The sequence below is a fragment of the Rhipicephalus microplus genome, chromosome 1 (genome assembly GCF_043290135.1).
Source record: "Rhipicephalus microplus isolate Deutch F79 chromosome 1, USDA_Rmic, whole genome shotgun sequence".
In the NCBI taxonomy this organism is placed as follows: domain Eukaryota; kingdom Metazoa; phylum Arthropoda; class Arachnida; order Ixodida; family Ixodidae; genus Rhipicephalus; species Rhipicephalus microplus.
In genome coordinates this window covers 110,515,134-110,534,933 of record NC_134700.1, presented here as the reverse complement: position 1 = coordinate 110,534,933, position 19,800 = coordinate 110,515,134, and the positions used below count along the sequence as shown (strand labels likewise).

General features: G+C 50.8%; 1 protein-coding gene across 1 annotated transcript; it reads left to right on the top strand.

Annotated features, from left to right (window-relative positions):
* The first annotated feature begins 9,582 nt into the window (after positions 1-9,582).
* Positions 9,583-14,209, top strand: LOC142796443 (uncharacterized). The gene is made up of 2 exons (XM_075887097.1): positions 9,583-10,303; positions 10,343-14,209. Exon 2 carries the CDS (start codon positions 10,664-10,666, stop codon positions 12,494-12,496), a length of 1,833 nt encoding a protein of 610 aa, XP_075743212.1. The 5' UTR covers positions 9,583-10,303; positions 10,343-10,663; the 3' UTR covers positions 12,497-14,209.
* Positions 14,210-19,800: the final 5,591 nt, after the last annotated feature.

Sequence of the window (19,800 nt, the reverse complement as noted above, 5' to 3'; positions counted from 1 at the left end):
AGTTTTCAGTCAGCCTGCTTCGCTCCTATTTCTTCGGAGAAGAAAAAAGTGATGTCGCGTAGTTGTTACTTTGGCGGGTTATTTGATTATTTTGCAATCATGATCAATACCCTACTTAATATAATAAAGTTTTTTGCGTAAATTTTCTCCTAGAATTCAGTTTTAATAAATTGAATAAAAACTTTGTTTCGGTTTATCACGATGTGCATAAAATATTCCCGTGCTAGCTCAGCCTTCATTGCAGTCCATCCATACCTCAGCTTTCGTGCCGCTTCATGACGAACCTGGCACGGCTTTGTATTTTCCGAAATGTGTCAATGAGGGTTACTTCGGCGGGGTCGCACGCAACAGAGCCACACTAATGAAAACGCTTGTTAATGATGACGTTATCAAAAAAAATTCATATCAATCACTCGATCCACTTTGCATTCTTGATGTCAGTGTCTGAACGACATATAGCGCTATAAATGTGGATCGAACGAAACACAGTTACCTCGGTAAAAGGAGCAACTTCCTTTTCGCAACTTTCAGCTCTTCCCGTATCGCAGGGCGCCGAGCATACCCGAAGCGCCTTCCGCGCATCAAAATGATGTGTGATTCGTTGAAGTGCTTGGTGTTCGCATTCTCCGTGCCCCACGCGCGAATGCGTTGGAGCATTCGCGACTCGATCACAAGCCTCCGCCATGCAGCCTATTTGATCGACACGTGCGCATGGTCTTCCGGTCCGGTCAGGGCAGTGCAGGCTTCATCCAAGCAACTGGCTCTGTCGCGAAAAAAAAAAGAAAAAGAAAGCAACCTGCAGTCCATAAACACGAACCGCAGCGTGGGGACACCGTGGTCTGCCGCGGCCCGTGGCGACTCACGAAAATCAACGAACATACCAAACAGGGCGGACGGCCGACGGGAAAAGCACCGAGCGACCGCGGATAAGCAACCCCGGCCCTGAGTACCCACGGACGCTGTTTCGCAGATAGCTGGTGCTGGGGGCCTGCCCGCCAGCCGCGCATGCTGAGTATGCGCGGGAGGATGAAAGGGGCTCGGGACTGTGGCGGAGGGAAGGGGGGGCGTCGAAGATTCCGCGCGGTCGTTTTCCTGCTGCTGCATACCACGCGATGCGGGTCTTATCTCGCGGGAAAGAAGACGTGGAAACACTGGCAGTGCCTGCTTCGAAAGAGGGCATTTTGCCCGGCACGCTGCACCAGCTGAAAAGTACGCTGCGGAGAGAGAGAAAAGTAGGAGAGCGAGGGGAGGAGGAGTGATTATCGACGATTCTCGCTGCGGTAACGAGAGCCACACGAGGCGCAACCGCGCGATGCCATCTAGCCCTGCCGAAGCGGCTATTAACTTACATCGAGCCTTACGAGAGCGTCGTCACGACTCCGCGCCGACGCGCACCGGACAGGACGATGTCGGTTTCGGCAAAGCGTAAATTGTGCGCGACAAATGTTGCGAGCGTAACAATGCCACTTCTGGACGAAACTACGGAATGGACTGAGACATTGGAGAGTTTGAAAGAAAGGAGCTTCAAGAGAAGACCATGTAAATGTAAAGAACAATGTCTTTAGGCCCACCTTTTAAATTGTGTGGTCAACCGATGACGCCTTCACGAATTAGCGTCTTCGTCAAGCGAACGCGCGTACATCATCGTGCGCGCCCTTCGATGGCCCATTATACGCGTTACGCATGTAGCTGACGGAGTGTAATTACGCCATCTCGAGATCGCTGCTGCGCGTCATAAATGCGCCGGAATGATAAGAGACGCAGAGGGCGCTCCAGCTGGCAAGCATCCTGACGAGCAGCTTCCGCCGACACGACAGGCGCCGGAGCGCGATGATCACTGAGGCGCAGTTGGACACGACAGTTGTGTCACTCTGGGGCATGGCGCTTTCGGGTGCCAAGTTTCCTTTGTGACAACGGTAGAGACACGCAGTGCGTTCCAGCTTTTCTTGGGGGGTTTCTTTTTGTTGTTTGTTAGCGCATAAAGGATCGTGCAGGATCGAGATGAAATAATGAAGAAGCAATAGAGAATTTTATTTCCGTGGCCCCGAGGGGGCTTGAGTGCGCAGGCTATTGCGTTCTTTTATTCTATTCTAAGACGATTGTGAATACGGAGTACCGCTCGAGCATGCACACGTAAGTCGCTTGCAGTACGCGACCCGAAACTGAATGACAGACATTTTTAGCCCTGGGCCCACCAAACGGCTGGCGTATCGAAGCTCTTGCTTACTTTTGTACTAATGAAGAACCTTAGAGGCGGCTAGCGAAAAGAGTGGAGAGTGCAAGATGATGCAGGATCTTCTGGCTATAGAGGTCGCCAGCAATGAAACTCTCTATTACAGAGTTCTAAGATGGTGAGGAGTGTACAAAAGGACCCGAGAGGTTGTAGAGGTTATCCATTAGGGTTCTCAGACAAGGGTATTTTTATGGGCTTGTTTAAGGAGCTTGTTCAGCAATATTTTAATGCTAGCGCCTTGTCGAGCTGCGGGCGCCGGCGTCAACTACCGCACATCGAGCTTCTCAACTGTCGCACCTCGGCGATGGAATAAGGTAAAAAATAACCGGTCTATTGAATACTGCAAGTATTTTGAGTTAATGGGGACATATTTAGTAGTTCGTAAACGCACGCCAGAATGGACATCACGCGTACCACGGCTGGGGATCATTCTTTATTATAAGTGTCTCTCCCAAAGAAAATACATGCAGTTACTGAGCGATAAGCTCTACAGAACTGCGAGCCTTATGGGCATCTCTTTATGTGTCGCGGACACATTATCTCTTTTTGTGTGTATGTTCATACACATATATGCATCAAATTCAGTTTCGGAAAGCCGCGTTGCGTGTCCCGACCTCTACCGTTCATCATTGCTAGATAGTAACGATAACGCGTGCAGGCCGGTGTATCTCGTCACTTGGCTTTATAGATGTGCTCCCGTTGATGAAAAAGAGTAGCGCTTTGCTACACGTGTTTTCTTTAGGTCGCGCTTTTTGATTCCTCGGCCGTGCTTCTGGAAGTTTAGCCAGCTAGCGACTGGCCGGCACATTTCCTACGACGTCGTAGGATAATAAAGGAAGATGGTCTCAGCAGCACGCGTGACCGAGCGGGAAGATAGAGATTGCGTTCGCGGCCAGCGCGAAGGGACATCGGTTCCCAGCTCGCCGACGTTATGCGCGCCAGACAGCGACGCCGAAATCGTGACGACGCTATGGGCGCGTCGCCGTCGGTTGCCGGGACCGAAAGGCCGTTCCGGAAACGACGCGGGGTAATCGAGGGGCGCGCAGGGTGGGTAAGTGGGCGTGGGAGGAGGAGGGGGCGTCCCGATCACGCAGCAAAGAGGAAGCAGGGGGGGCACGGAGTAACGACGTCGGGGCACGGGACCGCCGTCGATCGAGCCGGCGCGCACGAGTCGGGGACGAGCGCCCATCTCGTTCGGGAGGGGAGAGGACGGAAACGACACCGGCCGTGGCAGCGACGCCGAGAAGAAACGAAAAAAAGAGAACGCAACGCGAAGTGGCAAATCGGCGGCCCGCAGCGAGCGCCAGACTTCCCCGAAAACGCCCCGCCGCGCTGAGCAAGCGCCGCTCGCACGACCGCCCGGTCGCCGAGCGATGGCGAGGGAGGGGGCTCACCGCCGCCGGAGCGCCTGCGAGCCGACCGCGGAATCGCGATAAGCCCGCCGCGGGGGAGCCAGCCACGTGCCGTGTTTTTCGTTCTTCAACTGGCGCAACCTTCGCGCGCGACGTGGCCATACAGACAGCAAACCGAAAACTAGCCCTGACTGCCGACGGTGGCGCATCGTGGAAATGTGACGCGCAGTTCCATAGATGTGAGGTGCTTGTTCGGTTTGCGAAAGAACGCGTTCGGATCACCTCGCGTGAATGGAACATGGAAAAAGCAAAAGCCGGTCGTGTGCATGATTGTGCCCGCTTGAAATGTCATCTTTAGAATAGACAGTTACGGGCGGCACTTTTTTTTTCCGTTTCATAACCACTCAGAGAGGAATGTTTTCGAAAGGAATCCTGGCACAGAATATTGACTGTCTGTGCGTCGAGAAACAGCGCATTCAGTGGCAGTTGCACGAGTCGCAGTCCCTGTGTATTTTGTACGTCGATGACACTGGCGTATTTTGTTAGGACAACACGATTCCCTCTTTACCAGTAAACTTTGTGCTCATTGATGTGTACTGGTGCTAGTAAAGTTTTGGTGAACAAATAAGTATTAGTAAACAACGTCGGTGATCTTTTAGGGCACCTAAAAGTGAGTTTTAACCATGGTAACAGTGATGCTATAGGTAATAATCTTGCATGTACGTTACTCCGTGATGTTCTTGGAACACTCCTTGATATACATATTTTGTTTTGACCTTAATTCTCACCATGAATAATAGCGTTCGTTTGTGATTCGTGCGCCAAATAAGCTTTACTGTTTTTTTTTTCAATTATTGCGTTTTTTTCATACATGCAGTTATTTGAACTTTGCCGTTATTGCCTGTATACTCATGTCACTGATTGTTTATTTGGGCAACAGACACAGAACCAAGTAATCCCGATCATTAACTACGCAGTATTTGGATTTCATATAGTCTTACATTACAAAAGTAATGCCGCATTTTTTTCTTCCGCTAAGTTGGCTATCTTAGTATAACTGCATCCACTCAACCGTTCATTGTTGCTTTCATAGCTTTGATAATAACGTTATCACGTGAATGTTTTTATTACCTTCACTTTCTCGCTGTGTTTACGCATTTTTTCTCAATGTACCCTTCACTTTCAGTCTACCTGGGGTCTCGCACAATATTCCACACTGATATGTCGAAATATTTTTTTCATGTGCTAATATGCTGCCATTCTTATGCTGATCATGAACCTCGAAACTGGAATAACGCCCATGTGCAGCGCATCGTATCCTTCGTGAGGACACACGAGGCAGGTGGTGTGTGGTCAAAGTATAATTTTCCGCTAAAATTAGCGGGCTATTAACGACCTCTAGCGCGGCCATGAATCCAATTACACGGAGGCTGGCTGACCGGGTGATACCGCAACAAAAGTACGCTGGATTGAGTTACACGCTTACCTGATTGCATTCCCAGAGTGAGTGGCATACCTGAAGCCAGCAGTTGCGTGAAAGAAGCCCCGGCCTGGTTACCATGGCATGTTCTCGCGACAGTATACGCTTGCTAGGGCCGCCAATACACATGAATAAAAAGAACTGTCTGCATGTCGAAGGAAATGAAGGGGCCATTGCTCAGATATGGCACCGGATGCGGTTGCACGAGCGCAACTACTTGTTGTGTCGTATGAAAAATGCATACGCCAGAACACCTTGGATGCCTATCCCCGTAGAGTTTCCTAAAGTTAACTAGTGAGACTCTGGCGCTCCGATCATTCAGCGGCCGTGGGAATGATGGGAAGTACACACATTTGCCTAGTCTTCGTACTTGTGGGCGGCGAATCACACTTGCGGCTTTGTTTAATGCTGTGTTTCGGTTTTGTTTTGAAAGAAAGATTCAACCATTTAAACTTCGTGACCCGATTTAGAAGGTAAGTCTAAAAAAATAAGACCGTGAAGCGCAACCGCTAGCAGTTGCGCTTCACGATTCAGCTGAATATTTGCTAAAATTTGTTTCGTAATAAAACAGCTTCATGCAAGCCACACAAACACACAAGGAGCCAAAAGGAGGCCAGAAGTACGAATATTAGACAAATATGTGTACTACCCAGCATTCACATGCTCGCCGAAGCGCTGTGCGTTGCAGCTCCAATAGACACTAGCGCCAGAGTTCCCTCTAGTGTATATTAGGAAACTCTGTGCCTATCCCCACCACGTGCGGGCAAATCGGTAACTTTGTGCGCTTGGTCATGAATCGGTTGAGCGTTGCCACGTCATTCGTGCAACGCGTACGCAACGGCACGTGGCAGCAAGATCGAAGTTCAATGCTTGAAGAGCGATTGCTTATCGGCGGTCTCAACGATGCGTGATTGCCTTTGTATACGCCGGTGTCTCTCCAAGGCAGGCCACTCGCTGCTTTTGGGTAGGGTGAGCGAGTCAACTTTCATGAAATTCAAAAAACGCGTAAGCAAAGAGCACTAATTACGCCACAAGAACCAAACAACAGCAATAATGACTATTGGCATGTTAAATCGCGAAACCACGTTATACTTATTAGCGATGAGCAACATAGGTATGATCCCGCGATAACAGTCGAGTATTGTAGTTACGAATAAACCGCCGAGAGTCAGTCAAATCAACATTACTCAGTTCAGATAGAAACAAAAGTAATTCGTAATTTTGTTGCGCAAGGTTCTTCGTATCAGCCCCCTTCCCCCCCCCCCCCCCAAAAAAAAGAGTCAAAAGCACGAATGGGCCTTGTTGCAACTTGTCAGTGAGCACACTTCATGCTAGATTGCTGTTCAAATAAACCTAACAACATCATCGGTCCCTGCTGGGTCCGTTGTGTTCGAAACGTCGTATGCTGCCTGTCTTGAACTAAGAACTTCTCGAATTCGGTGTTTGCCTATTTTGAGAAACTCATACTGAACGTGTGAGTGTGAGTGATTTTAAATGCAAAGAAGAGAAAAGTGAGCCCCATAACTTAACCATTGACGGTGCCATGTAGCTTAGTCAAAGAAACCAGTGAAATATTGCAAGGTTTCTAGGGCGGCACTGCAGCTGTTTTTACGGATTTTTGGTAGCTCTCAGTTCTTTCGCAAACAGATTTGCTTTCGAGACAAAAACTGAGTTAATTGATGCTCGGTTACATCGTCGCCGGGCTCATCTGGCGCCCTCTATGTGAGGAGAGGTGACGATCGACAACAATTTCATAATCTGTCTCCATTTTCTCATCTTTAACAAGCAGAGCATTCAACCAGTGCATTTCAAACTAATAATATAACTTAATGAGGTATCTATTCCTCTAAAACTAATATCTTGTAATATCGCTACTGCGCATGCACGATCGAGCTTGTTTTTCACACAAACAACGTTGACCACAAAGCAGCAGGCAAACATTTTTTTTTTTTGCCTTCTATGCTTGTGTATGCCCTCCCTTTCATTGGTTTCTCTCTGTAGACCATAGAGTTTACACTGAACAGTTTCGTTCACGCGGCAATTTTTTAAACGCCTCCGTGGTACTAGCGAACCCGCGCTAGCAAGTGGAGGAGTGAGCGCACTTACAGAGCAGAAAAGTAGCCGTCTGGGAACGGGAGGTTTCGCCTGGAAGGTATTCTTGGAGGAAAGCCAACCGACAGATGTTGCAATGCGTGCTCTAGAAGATGCTCACTGTTTTGCGACTATTTTTCAGGGCGTCATTTCGCCCGTACATAGACATATGCATGCTCGGCGAGTTTGTTAGTTGTTTCTACCAAGATAACTCTATAATATTTAACGTAATGTTACCGTCTTTTGCTCTTGGGAGATTATATTGACTTTAGAAATAAGTTAGCCACTTTCTTTATGCAACGTGCATGCAAACCTTGTCCATTTCCGCACGATGGTAAGCAGCCTTGAGGAAAGGCAAACGTACGGAACGATGCCTGCGATCGCCTCGTCGGGCCCCGACCATCACAGCCCCATTCGCAAAGTTCGTTCCACGACCGGAAACCGCCGGCGCTCACGCGCGCAGCTTCCACGGGGGGCTGCGCAACGGCACGCGAGAAAAGCTGAATCGCCAGCGGTCTCGCTGAGTCGTTGGAGCCCTTCGCTTCGGCCGCGATAACGTCCGGGCCTGGCGGACACGGCCCCACCGCCACTGGCGTTCAGCGTCAGTGCCGGCGGCTGGCGGAAGTGCGTTCTCCCCCGCGGCCCTGCCTGCGACAGCTCCTTGGCTCCTGACTCCATTCTGCGCAGCGGGGGTCGCCGCGGCTGCGTCCCGCCAGATAGCGCGAGCCTCTTCTCGGCACGCATTCTCGAGGCAGGAGGGAGCCCTCCCCTGTCTTGCGGCCCTGTCGCCACAGTCATGCCTACCGGAGCCACCGAGGGCTGAGAGCTCGTGTATGGTAAAACCGTGCAGCATTGTGAGTGCTGGAGCCGGTCCAACCTGATGCTCTGAGCATGTAGCAAGGGATGTACCCGACTGCGCGTTTCCCGGTGCCATTGTATTTTGGTCATCAGGAGAGACAAGGACACGGAAGCCATGTCGCCTCCTCGCTCCGTAAAGCCAGGATGCTTACCGCATAGCCGCTTTTACGTGTGAAGCTGGACAATGTCGGATTTGAAGCCTGTCAGACACCGGATGGTTCTACGCCAACGCAGCGCCGCTGTAAACAACCCGCAGTGGTTTGCCATCCGAGGAAATCAACTCCGGGCGTAGGACGTATTCGCAATGTTCATAGACGGTCGCGCCGCCTAGCGTAATTCAGGAGCGTCTTCTTAAGGATGATCAGTAGGCAGATGCTCCTAATGCTGCCTTGTATGGCGGTGCTAGCCGCAGTGTTAACGCGTTAGCAAGAAACGAACCGAAACAACTTTGTACGTTTCGGGAATCAGGGAATATACCGGACCGTCCCAGGCATGATAAATCTGATTCGTTCTTGCGAGACACGAAGATTTCGTGAAAACACGTGGCAACTCACGCTTTCCATTATAGCCCGCAGAGTACACATATCAGCTTCGTGAGATTTTCTGCAGCCACTTCGGAGAGTTCGGTGTTATCGTCTGACGATTGCAGTGAAAACTCGCCTTGTTTTAGGTGCGTATGGCATTCGTCAGTGCTTTTGTAGTGCACGAATACCATAACATTCATTTTACGCGGAAAGTAGCGCCGGGTCGCGATTTGCGTTTCTAAACCTTGGCCTGTACTGCGCCGCTCTTTTTTACGTTCGTTGATAGGTGGCAGCATACTGCAAGCGATTAATTTCTCGCCGCGGGTATCAGAGCAAAATCATCTGCGCACCATCAGATAAACGTGGTTAGTGACGCCGTGTGGGTGTTGTGCGTGGTTATTGCGCGTAGTTGGGGCTAAAGAAGTCATTTGGCGGAGAGAATTCCTCAGATTACTTTTAGCAGTGATGTTCAAAGAAACCATCCTGACGTCGAGTATTTTTCACTGGACGTCAACGCGCTGAGAGTGACGGCGGCAATGAACGATCAGCTGCTAGCTCACAAGCAGAGAGTTGCACTTCACGGCCCGTTATACGTTAATGCTTTTTTTTTCTCACGCTCGTAAGTCACGTTCATTGTATTTATTCGATAATATCCTTCAGCGTGCTCAAAATAAAAGCATACTTTTTCTTGTGCATTATATTTATCCCATTATCAGTGGATATTACAAAGCGCCGCATGCCGCCAGCACACTCGAGCTCGACCTGCAAAGCGAAACAGTTAGAGCAATAAAATATGCAGTTACGACTTCAGTCCACGCTAACTTCTTCTGCACTTCACCGGTGCCGTCCGAACGACGTTGTTGTTCGACAAATTTTCGCAATTTTGACGTTGCGGAAAGCACACGCATGTCCATATCCTTGTTTCTATCGCGCTGATGGAACCTACAACATCCGAGTGCAGGTAAATGAACACAGTTAGTCTAATCATAGCTGTGACAAAAGCGCTACTTAATGGGAAGTTAAATGCCTGTGTTCCGTTCAAGAAGCAGCTGCATCATGCTTACTGTTATGCCAGCGAGTCCTCGTCAAACGACCGTGCCTCTGAAAAAGGCAATCTGGGTCAAGGCCAGCCCGCAGTCTGCCTGGCGCGATCACCTCGACGGCGTGAACACGCGCGGCGCTCCTCTGGCCCACGTGCAGTGAGTCAGTTGCGCACGTGACAGCGAGCCGGCGTCCTCGTGTCAGGTGGTCTGACGCATGGCGCGGCGGCCCCCATTGGCGGAATCTGCCCGGACGACCCGCGGCGCTTCTGACTGGACACTTTGGTTGGACCCGGTGTAAATAAAAGAAGCCCTGCGGCGCGTCGCGATCGGCGGTCCTATGTGAGAGGCGTCCCCGTGTCGGAGGGCCGACATGTGTGTGAGTCAGCGGTCTTAGGCGAAAGGCTGACCTATGTGTTAGAGAGGAGAGTTCGGCTCTTCGAGTCTCTGTCGGCCCCAGTGCCGAAATTGTAACGCCTCTGTAAATATGCTGTACATAAACCTTGTTTAACTCACCGTCGTCTCGTCCGCTCGTCTTATCAGCTCTGCGCAGAAGCAGTCGCGAGCTGATAAACATACGCTACCAAACGGCTGGTGACCTTCCCGGCGGAGTTGAAAGCAGTGGCGCCTCCGGGGCCGTGTTGGCGTCGCCGTCTTTCGCAACAGTGGTGGCTTCGGAGGGATCGGTCCGCCGTTTCTCAACAGTGGTGGCAGCGGTGGGATCGGTCCGTCGTTTTCAACAGTGGAGGTCAGCGGCGGGATAGGCCCGTCGTTCGCAACAGTGGTTGGCAGCTGCGGGATCGGCCGGCGTCAGCGACATCGATGCGGTGAGTGCCTGATGTTTTCCCCTCAGTTCACCAGACTACTCTAGCTCAGGTTGTAGTAGTTTAGAGAAGGGCTGTGTGAAGCATTGAAGTGAGCTTTGATCGTTTCAAGCCAAGTCGAAGCGCTTTGAAACCAAAGTTAATGCGGAGGGGGTAAACACGGAAGTGTGAAAAATTGCTTGCGCGTCTTGCTAGTAGGCTTATAGTGGGTACGGCAAGTAGATTTTAACAGGGGCAAACAGCAAGAGGCTAGTGTGAACGATGGAGAACCTTAAAGTGAAGGAACTCATCGAAATTTGTGAGGAACTCGGCATTACTTTGGGCCGTGCGAAACGAAAGCAAGCGATCCTTGAGATCATGAAGGATGAGGGAGTGTCGGCTGAGGAAGTCGATGAGGCCTGGGTGGATATTAAAGCACGCCGTGAGGAGGCTGAAAGGCGAGAAGTAGAAGCTCGCGAAGAAGCTGAAAGGCGCGAACGTCGCGAGGAGGCCGAGAGACAAGAGCGCCTAGAGTTGAAACGACTAGAATTGGCAATCCTACAGTGTTCGCAGGCGCCTAGCGCAGCTTCTCCGACGATGCAGGTCAGCGGTATTAGAATTCGGGATCAACTGCCACCGTTCGTAGTAGGCGAGGACATGGCGAAGTATCTCGTCAAGTTTGAACACGTCTGTGAGCGAAATGCTTTGGAGCAGTCTCTTTGGGCGCGGAACCTGCTAGCTCTTCTTCCCGGCGAAGTGTCCGACGCGATAACTTGCTTGTCGAGGGAAGCGTTTGAGAGCTATGACGAGGTTAAGGAAGTGCTCTTGAGACGTTATAAGTTGTCACCCGAGGCTTTCAGACAAAGGTTCCGGTATGCTGAAAAGGGGGATGAGTCACACGTTGACTTCGCGTTTCGTCTTAAAGCCGATTTAATTGAATGGCTCAAGGGCGAAGGTGTTTATGACGACCGCGATAAAGTGGTGGAATGCGTTGCATTGGAGCAATTCTACCGCTGCATCGAGGAGGATGTCAAACTTTGGCTGCAGGACAGACTTGGGGACGTACAGTTAAACAAGGCAGCTGAGTTAGCTGAGGAGTATTATACTCGCCGAAAGTTGCATAGCAGGGCAGCGCGCGTTGAAAAGGATGAAAGGAAAGAGGGCTTTTCAAGGAAACCTGATCAACGGAAACCCGCTCCGCACCGTAATTTCAAGAAGGACCCGTCTCTTACGAAGGACAGTGTAGGGGAAGGGCAAACAGAAGCGGAGAAATCGAGTGAGGTTTCTACCACACAGGCATTTGAATCGGAAAACAAACGGAAGCCGCTAATCTGCTACAACTGCAAAAAGGAAGGACACATCGCGAGAAACTGTCAGGAAAAATTTGCCTTCGCAACAATCCGAGAATCAGAAAAAAACATGCGGTTGTTGGAGCCGTATCTCCAAGAAATTAGGGTCAATGAGAAAACGTGCCGAGCACTTAGAGACTCAGCGGCAACCATGGACGTTGTCCATCCTTCATTGGTGTCTCCGGATGACTTCACAGGAGAATGCGCGTGGATCAGGCAAGTCGCCGAGGAGCAGAGTGTTCGCTTACCAATCGCCACCGTTGTCATTGAAGGCCCGTTCGGTAAGCTTTGCACCGAAGCGGCTGTGTCTGCCGCGCTAAATGATCGTTTTCCTTATCTCTTCTCCAACAACTCAGAGCAGCTTCTCAGAGAGCAGGGTAAATCGTTCTTCCCCAACTTAGCGTGCATGGCTCTCACGCGATCGCAAGCGCGAAAGCTTTCGCGAAAGCTTGACTTGGTTCCATGCGGTGAACTCTCAAGTCACCCTGTCGGCGGGTCGACGGAACCCCAGAAAGGAAAGTTTCCGCATGAGTCATGTGAGCAGTCACGCGAGCGGCCCGTCGCCGAACCTAGCTGCGCGGTTTCCGGAGAAAGGGGAGACGACATGGCGCCATTGAGTCAGAGCGAGAGGGTTGCAACGCTCTCGCCTGTAGCGGAAAGTTGGAGCGAGCTGCCGAGAGTTGATCGAGAGACGCTCATTCGAGGGCAGCGTGAGGATCTCTCGATTGAAGCGCTAGTGGAAAGCCAAATTGAAGCGCGCTTTTGAAGTTGATAATCAGGCAATGCGGCTGCAGCCACCCAAAAGGAACAAGCTTGAGGTTGATTGGGAAGGGCCCGCCACAGTATTATCGAAGCTTTACGATACAACTTATGAGGTGCAAGTAGGAAGGCGGCAGAACAAAATTTACAACTTGATGAAACCCAATGTTCAACATCAAGCGGTCGTAAATCAGCTGTTGAAGGCTTCAGAGGAAGAGGAAGCAGAAAATTTGAGTTCTAGTGAGGTGATCGAAGGGGGATCGAAAGTAATCCGGGAGCAGATAAACCTAGCGCCTAGCTTAAGTGAAGGAGGACCTGAGAGAGAGGACCTGAGAAAGATTGTTTCCGAGTTTGGGTATGTGTTGTCGGACCGTCCCGGAGACACGACGGTGATCGAACACGATATCGAGCTAAGCGGTGAGGAGTCAATCAGTAGCAAGTCGTATCGTTGTTCCCCTGTGCAACGTCGCAAGTGTGAGCCGCTCTTGGTGCCGCATAGGTATCGTCGCCTAAATGTGGCCGGTTACTGAGGTGGAGCGTGTTGCTCCACAGCGCAACTTTGACGTTCGCTAAAGAAAAAAAAAGGGAAAGGTAAACGTTAATGCAGGTGCATTGAGCAGTGCGTTTAGTTAGTACCTTCTCAACCTTTCGGTTTCTGGCTGGCGATTCGGGGCAAAATTTTGACCACATCACGACCTGGGCTGAGCGCTCTCGTTCAGAGTGATCTCAAGGGGCCAACTTTGTGGTATTCTAATTCGTTACGTTGTTGCACGTGGGAAAAAAAAAATTGAGTTGTCATTTTAAGAGTCTTTTGTCCCACATGTGCCTCTTGATGTAGAGGGAACAAAATTCCGATAAACACGTAGATAGGTATATGTTGTACTATACTTTGTCTGGTGTTCTGTCGGGTGACCGAGGGCACTTGCTTGTGTCGTGTGTTGTCTGTTGTTGAACCGTTCTTAGCAAGTTGCAGAACCATCGACAAGTGCTGAAACCGAAGAGGGTCAGAAGAGACGAGCGAAGTTGGCCAGCAAGTTGTGGCGACAAGCCAGTGGAGCTGGGATCCGTCGTCAAAAGTGGAATGTGTTCCCGGACCAGTCTGGAGCTGTATTCTCCCCATGGCCCTGGAGGCGAACCTGGAGGGACCTGGCGAACGAGCGCACCTGACATCCGAGCCCCGTGGAAGCAGCTCGTCTTTCCGGTGCATTGTCTGGCGGCGGGGGTGCTGTTATGCCAGCGAGTCCTCGTCAAACGACCGTGCCTCTGAAAAAGGCAATCTGGGTCAAGGCCAGCCCGCAGTCTGCCTGGCGCGATCACCTCGACGGCGTGAACACGCGCGGCGCTCCTCTGGCCCACGTGCAGTGAGTCAGTTGCGCACGTGACAGCGAGCCGGCGTCCTCGTGTCAGGTGGTCTGACGCATGGCGCGGCGGCCCCCATTGGCGGAATCTGCCCGGACGACCCGCGGCGCTTCTGACTGGACACTTTGGTTGGACCCGGTGTAAATAAAAGAAGCCCTGCGGCGCGTCGCGATCGGAGGTCCTAGGAGAGGAGTCCCCGTGTCGGAGGGCCGACATGTGTGTGAGTCAGCGGTCTTAGGCGAAAGGCTGACCTATGTGTTAGAGAGGAGAGTTCGGCTCTTCGAGTCTCTGTCGGCCCCAGTGCCGAAATTGTAACGCCTCTGTAAATATGCTGTACATAAACCTTGTTTAACTCACCGTCGTCTCGTCCGCTCGTCTTATCAGCTCTGCGCAGAAGCAGTCGCGAGCTGATAAACATACGCTACCAAACGGCTGGTGACCTTCCCGGCGGAGTTGAAAGCAGTGGCGCCTCCGGGGCCGTGTTGGCGTCGCCGTCTTTCGCAACAGTGGTGGCTTCGGAGGGATCGGTCCGCCGTTTCTCAACATTACAGCGCAAGTAATGACGACGGTGTAATATGTTTGCAAACCATCGCTACGTTAAGCATTCGGTCCTGTGCACCCGCGACGGCACCGCTATTTGCTAGTGGCTAGGCACTAACGATGTGGGAGTGCCGTTCAGTTGATACATGAACTCGCAGTTGGCGCAGTTTTTTTTACCACGCACAGGATTACGCCTCACATCGTTGATACACGGTCGATCAGATGACACCACCACCATTTGCACTGCGGCAAGAATTGAGGTAGCGAAGTTTTCAGCAGTTCCTATCGGTTGGGAAAGTACTTCGGTTTGATATACGTTCATTGGACGATCTAGAGTTCATCGGGTGAAAGCGGCACGGGGAGTACGTACGTGCGTTTTATTTTTTCTTACGCGAGTACACTGGTTGATCCCCCTTTTGCAGCCATATTGGATTGTACGGTGCGCCATCTATAGGCCGTGGGCATTGCGAATACGGCAGCAGTCATGTGCAAGGGTAGAGGGGGGACAGGGGAAGAGCCGAGGTTATGTTAGGCAGGTAGTGGACCCGCTAGTCCGCGTGGTAAAGAGCAGAGATCACTCGCGCGGCTTCGTACAGGTAAATGGCGTGGATGAGCTATGTATACCGGTAGATTGATTGTTGTCTGCGCATCGGTGCAGTTGTTAGCTGGGAAAACTTTGCGAGCGAGATCCGCACTTTCATTGAAGGGACTAAGGAATCTCGCCTATTGGTATGTACTGGCGGCCGCTTTACGCCTATTTCACCTTTGTCATTTTCTTTCTTTTTAGCTGTTTAGGAGTCATCATAAAGTACTACTTAGCCACCAAACTACCGTTTATCAGGAAACATTGCCCGAATAATTATAAGAACAAGTCGCCCCACCCTTATATACGGCAAGTTCCATTCAAGCATGGCGGGTACGTCACCGATGATGACGTATGTGGTTCACTTCATAAGCCATTATGTAGTTTACTGATGTTAACCCCGCAGTTTAATTGAAGGGTAACGTTTTGACATTTCAACGTACGCATAGCGACACACGCGGAGCAGAGGTGCTTTGGGTGCAGGTGATGCCGCGAGAATTGAATTGCAACAAAAAATATAAAAAATATAAAAATATATAAAAGATCAACATGATCAGGAGAGAGGAAGCTTGACAGACTTCTGAAAACATGTCTTTTTTTCCTTTTTGAAGGAGGTAAGCGGCGCCCAGATCTTACGAAAGAGACGGCGGCCTGCAGCATTCCCCATGACCGGGTCAAACCGCGTGCCGTGCACTGTCGAATGCCGTCGTGGCAGAGCAACACTTGCGGACGTCACAATGCGAGAGTGACGTCTCCGAGGCATTTGTCGCAACGCAGCACGCGGACCCGAATCGCCGTGCTGGCACATACTCGTGCCGTGGCGAACGATGGAGGCAGAGGTATCAGTAGACCCAGCACGACGCGTCGCGCTGTCTTAATCCACCGTCCGGGGAGGCGCCTGCTGCGAATACTCGGCCGGTACAAAGATACCGCGTCGAGAGAGAACCGTTTCATTGCGATAGCAATTAAATTATACTTCAGGTGCATTTGTGTCGTCGCCGTGATCATTCCGTTCAAGTCCAATCCAATAATATCGCCCCGCATGTGGAGTGCGAGGGAAAACGCGAGCCATGCCATCTTCACATGAGAACGAACCGCTCATCACCGTCGCGCAAAATGTGCATGAAGATAACGGCCGGAGAGCGGCATGCGCGGGTTCGGCAGAAAATACATTTAAGAATGGGCGTGGTCACGCATGGTAGCGCGCATGGCATCCCATGTCTCTAGAGACGATTTGTACGTGTCTCATCGCTTTGTAGGTGTTATGCCGTCGTCGCAAAGTTTTAGTTGGCGCTGGCAGGGGGGAGACAGTTCGCCGGAACAGCGCTCGATCTCGCGAGAAGAAGCCCTCCCGAACGAGGACCATGTCTGTGGCATAAGAGTATATATATATATATATCATGCCCGTACATTTGTAGCGCTAATATTGTGCGTGCATATATCTGTTTTTAATACCAACTACTGCAGACACGAACAAGCGAGTGTTCGGAAGTGCACAACCTCATTTCCATTAGAAACCTAACAACATGAATCGGCGAACAGAAAGGAAGGAGCACTCTTATTACAATCGAAAATATACGATTTATCTTATCTCATGACACACTCACCGAGGTGTAGCTCCATTCTGTAATCAAGTGAATGGCATACGTATTCAGCTTTTGGTGGGACAATGGAACTCGGTGGAATACATGCATTCGGCAGCACGAGTCGCAGTGTATAATATATAGTGACCTCGAAAATTGTTAAGACCCTGCCAGTAGCAGTGTATAGCAACACCTCGCAGTAGTGCTAGCCCCTTTGGAAAGGCCTGCTGCGCACGAGCTTCATTCAACCTCAGGCTCTCTAGACAGGTTCTTCAACATGAAGCATGCAGATCTGCTCCGGTTTGCCGAAGAGGCTCGATATTTGCATGCACAGCACAACTATTTCCGCTGTTTAGCCGGTGAAATCTTTTATGCCGGTGAGCATGAGGCGGTCCACGGCCAGCAGCCTTACACCTTCGACGAAGCAACGCGATCTGACGCTACCGTCAAGGAGCTTAAGCAGAGCGTTAAGCGGTAGTGCCTTGTTGATTCTGTTAAGCGTACTTTGGTTTCGCGACTAGTATCGACAGCACACGTAGCCTTTTATGGAGTTGCAAATAGGAGTACCATGCATATTTGTCTGCTCCTCGAAAGAAATTTTTCGGGTCCCCTAACTATCCTATTTGTCCGGAAGCCAGCTATTGCAAAATAGCAGATATAAGAAGCAACAACTAATCTCCCCCACCAAAACAAAGAAACAAGGGGTGCTCTAACAGCACGAAACGCCCATAGCAAAATGACAAAAGTCTCAAAGCAGTTTCTTTGATTGCGCTACCCTTGATAGAGAAGAAGTAATTAGACCAGAATAATAAGGAACGGCAACAGCGAACAGCAGCGAGGGCGGGCGTCGTCAGGGCGTTGTCGTCGGTGCTGCGGGACTCGCGCGCATGCCCAGAGGCGCCCGTAAACGCGACCGACGAAAACATGCGGCGGGACGCGCGAGCTCCGCGCTAAGACCAGATGAAGGGAGGGGAGGGCGACGCGGCCTCCGAGGCACGCCGGCGCACGCACGGTGGCACGCATCGGCGGCGACGACGACGCGAGCTCGCGTGCACTCGACCGTAGCAGCGGCGGGGCCGGCTCGCTCACACGCCCTCGCACCCGCTGAGGCAATCGAGGGCGCTCCGCGGCGACCCTGCCTGAACGCCCCGCAGGCGGAAGGTCGCCGTCCGCGGTGTCTACACGAGGCATATGCGTTGTCGCTCGGCGCTCGAGCAGTGGCTGTGTATGTACTCCGTGTAGCAAACGGTGCTGATCATGGAGTTTCGCCATCTGGTGCCAGTGCTTATGGGAGCAGCAACGCAAGACACTTCAGGCAGCGTGGGAATTATCGGTAGTACAGGGACTTGCGTGCAGACGCTCGGCTCTGTTGGCTCGGTGTGACCAGCAGCCACTTCGTTGCAGGGCGAAGTTTAGCTCGGCAGTGCAACTTCCACCACGAATTCAAATCCTCTCACGACGTTTGTTCACAGCCAGCTTTTATTGTATTGGAAACAAAAGTTAAAGCACATCAATAAACGAAGCATAAAGTGCTTGCGAAGCCGCCAGCATGAAGGCTAGAAAAGTACATGTAGCACCCATCATTCACAGGTGGGTTGAACGACCACAGCACCACAGTTCGCCCTCGCAAATATCGGGGGAAACTGTGCTGGCGATGGCGCAAACGCGAGTACCACATGCTGCGGATGGGCGGTCATTATAACTTGTTTGGCTCAGTTGACGGTTGATAATCCGTCGTCTACCGCTTCCCAAAACGTTTCAAAGCTCTGTACATTGCCTCGTTGACAGGGTCGCACGAACTGACCTGCCCCCACTTCAAGACTCACTTTAAGGAATTGCGATCTCGTGGCAGTTCGCACATCTATCTTACGAACGCAGTAACACCGAGAAAAAATCTGGTAAGCCGTTATAAATGGCTATAACACTCACACATATTACAAGGTCTGGGCTGGTCATTCATGCTCGCAATGTATAGCCTGCACTTGTCACTCAACACAACCATAAATATGTAAGGAAAGTTCTGCGAGTGCAAAAAGAAAGAAAAACGAGAAGTAAGAAAGAGCATCTGAATAATATTTCAACGGCAACACGGCGATTCACCAAGTGCGAAAAGCGCTTCCTTCTTGCTGTTTGAGCATTTAGCCACGCTCATTATGTCACAGGCTCCCCAGACTCCTATTCAGAGGTCAAACTAAAAAGAGGCACGAACAACTTTTCGGAATGACCAAACAAGAAAGAACAACAACCGTGGTTGTGTTTTCCTACTTTGTATTTTTTAGATCCTTGCAAATATTTCCGTACATACCAGTTCCAGAAGCAGTATAGGAGAAACATAGACGAACAACAATAAAAAGAATAAAGAAGGAAGTGAGAGAGAAAGAAACGGCAGAGAAGTAGCATAGGCGACCACTTTCGTCCCTGATCAAGTCGTCGGACAGCGCAGGCTCGCTCGGCAACTACTGTTCGGTGCGAATGCACTGCACGCTTGGGGTCTAAGGCAGGTAGGTGATCAGCGCGGTGATAGCGGCGACCGGTCCCGTCGTCTTCCACGCAGGTTGGGCACGTCGTTTTGCAGCACCGTCCACCCCGTTTGCTGGAACACAGGCGTGCACAGTCTACGACTCTTGCACTCACCTGTAGTCGTAGGTACGCTGGTGCCGACTATTAATTTTTGCCCGACAAGAGGGACGATATAGCTGCAGGCAGGAGCCCCGACGCTGGAGGTAGTGCTTTATTTTTTCCGAAAGCTTTACATGAGGAAGCTGCAGCCATTAAGAGTTGACCCACCATCCTAATTACCGGTAGCGCAGTAATGGACAACTGTGGCGCAGACAGGAATACGTACGGGGGGTGTTTGTACACGGCTAGTGAGAGCATAGTAAGAGAGACTAAACGAAACAAAATGTTGGTCGTTTTTCGGCTTTATTTGTAATAAAGTGATAAAATAATGAACATACAAAACCTTCGTATTGCAAAAACAAAACATTTGTTTGAACAATACGCGTGGGCCCCACATTAACCTCCAGTATGAATAAATAAAACAAGAAATATAGTTAATGAAACCTATCAGAATACTCATGGATAACTAGAAAAGAGAAACCAACAGGCGAAGAAAAAAGAGTGCAATTAAAATGTGCTCGCGGCAGTACCCACGAAACGGCTGTGAGATCCGTTAAATGCTCGGCACGCTTACAACCGTCCATTCACCGGCACCTCCCAATACACCGGAAACAGAAAAGTAGTCTC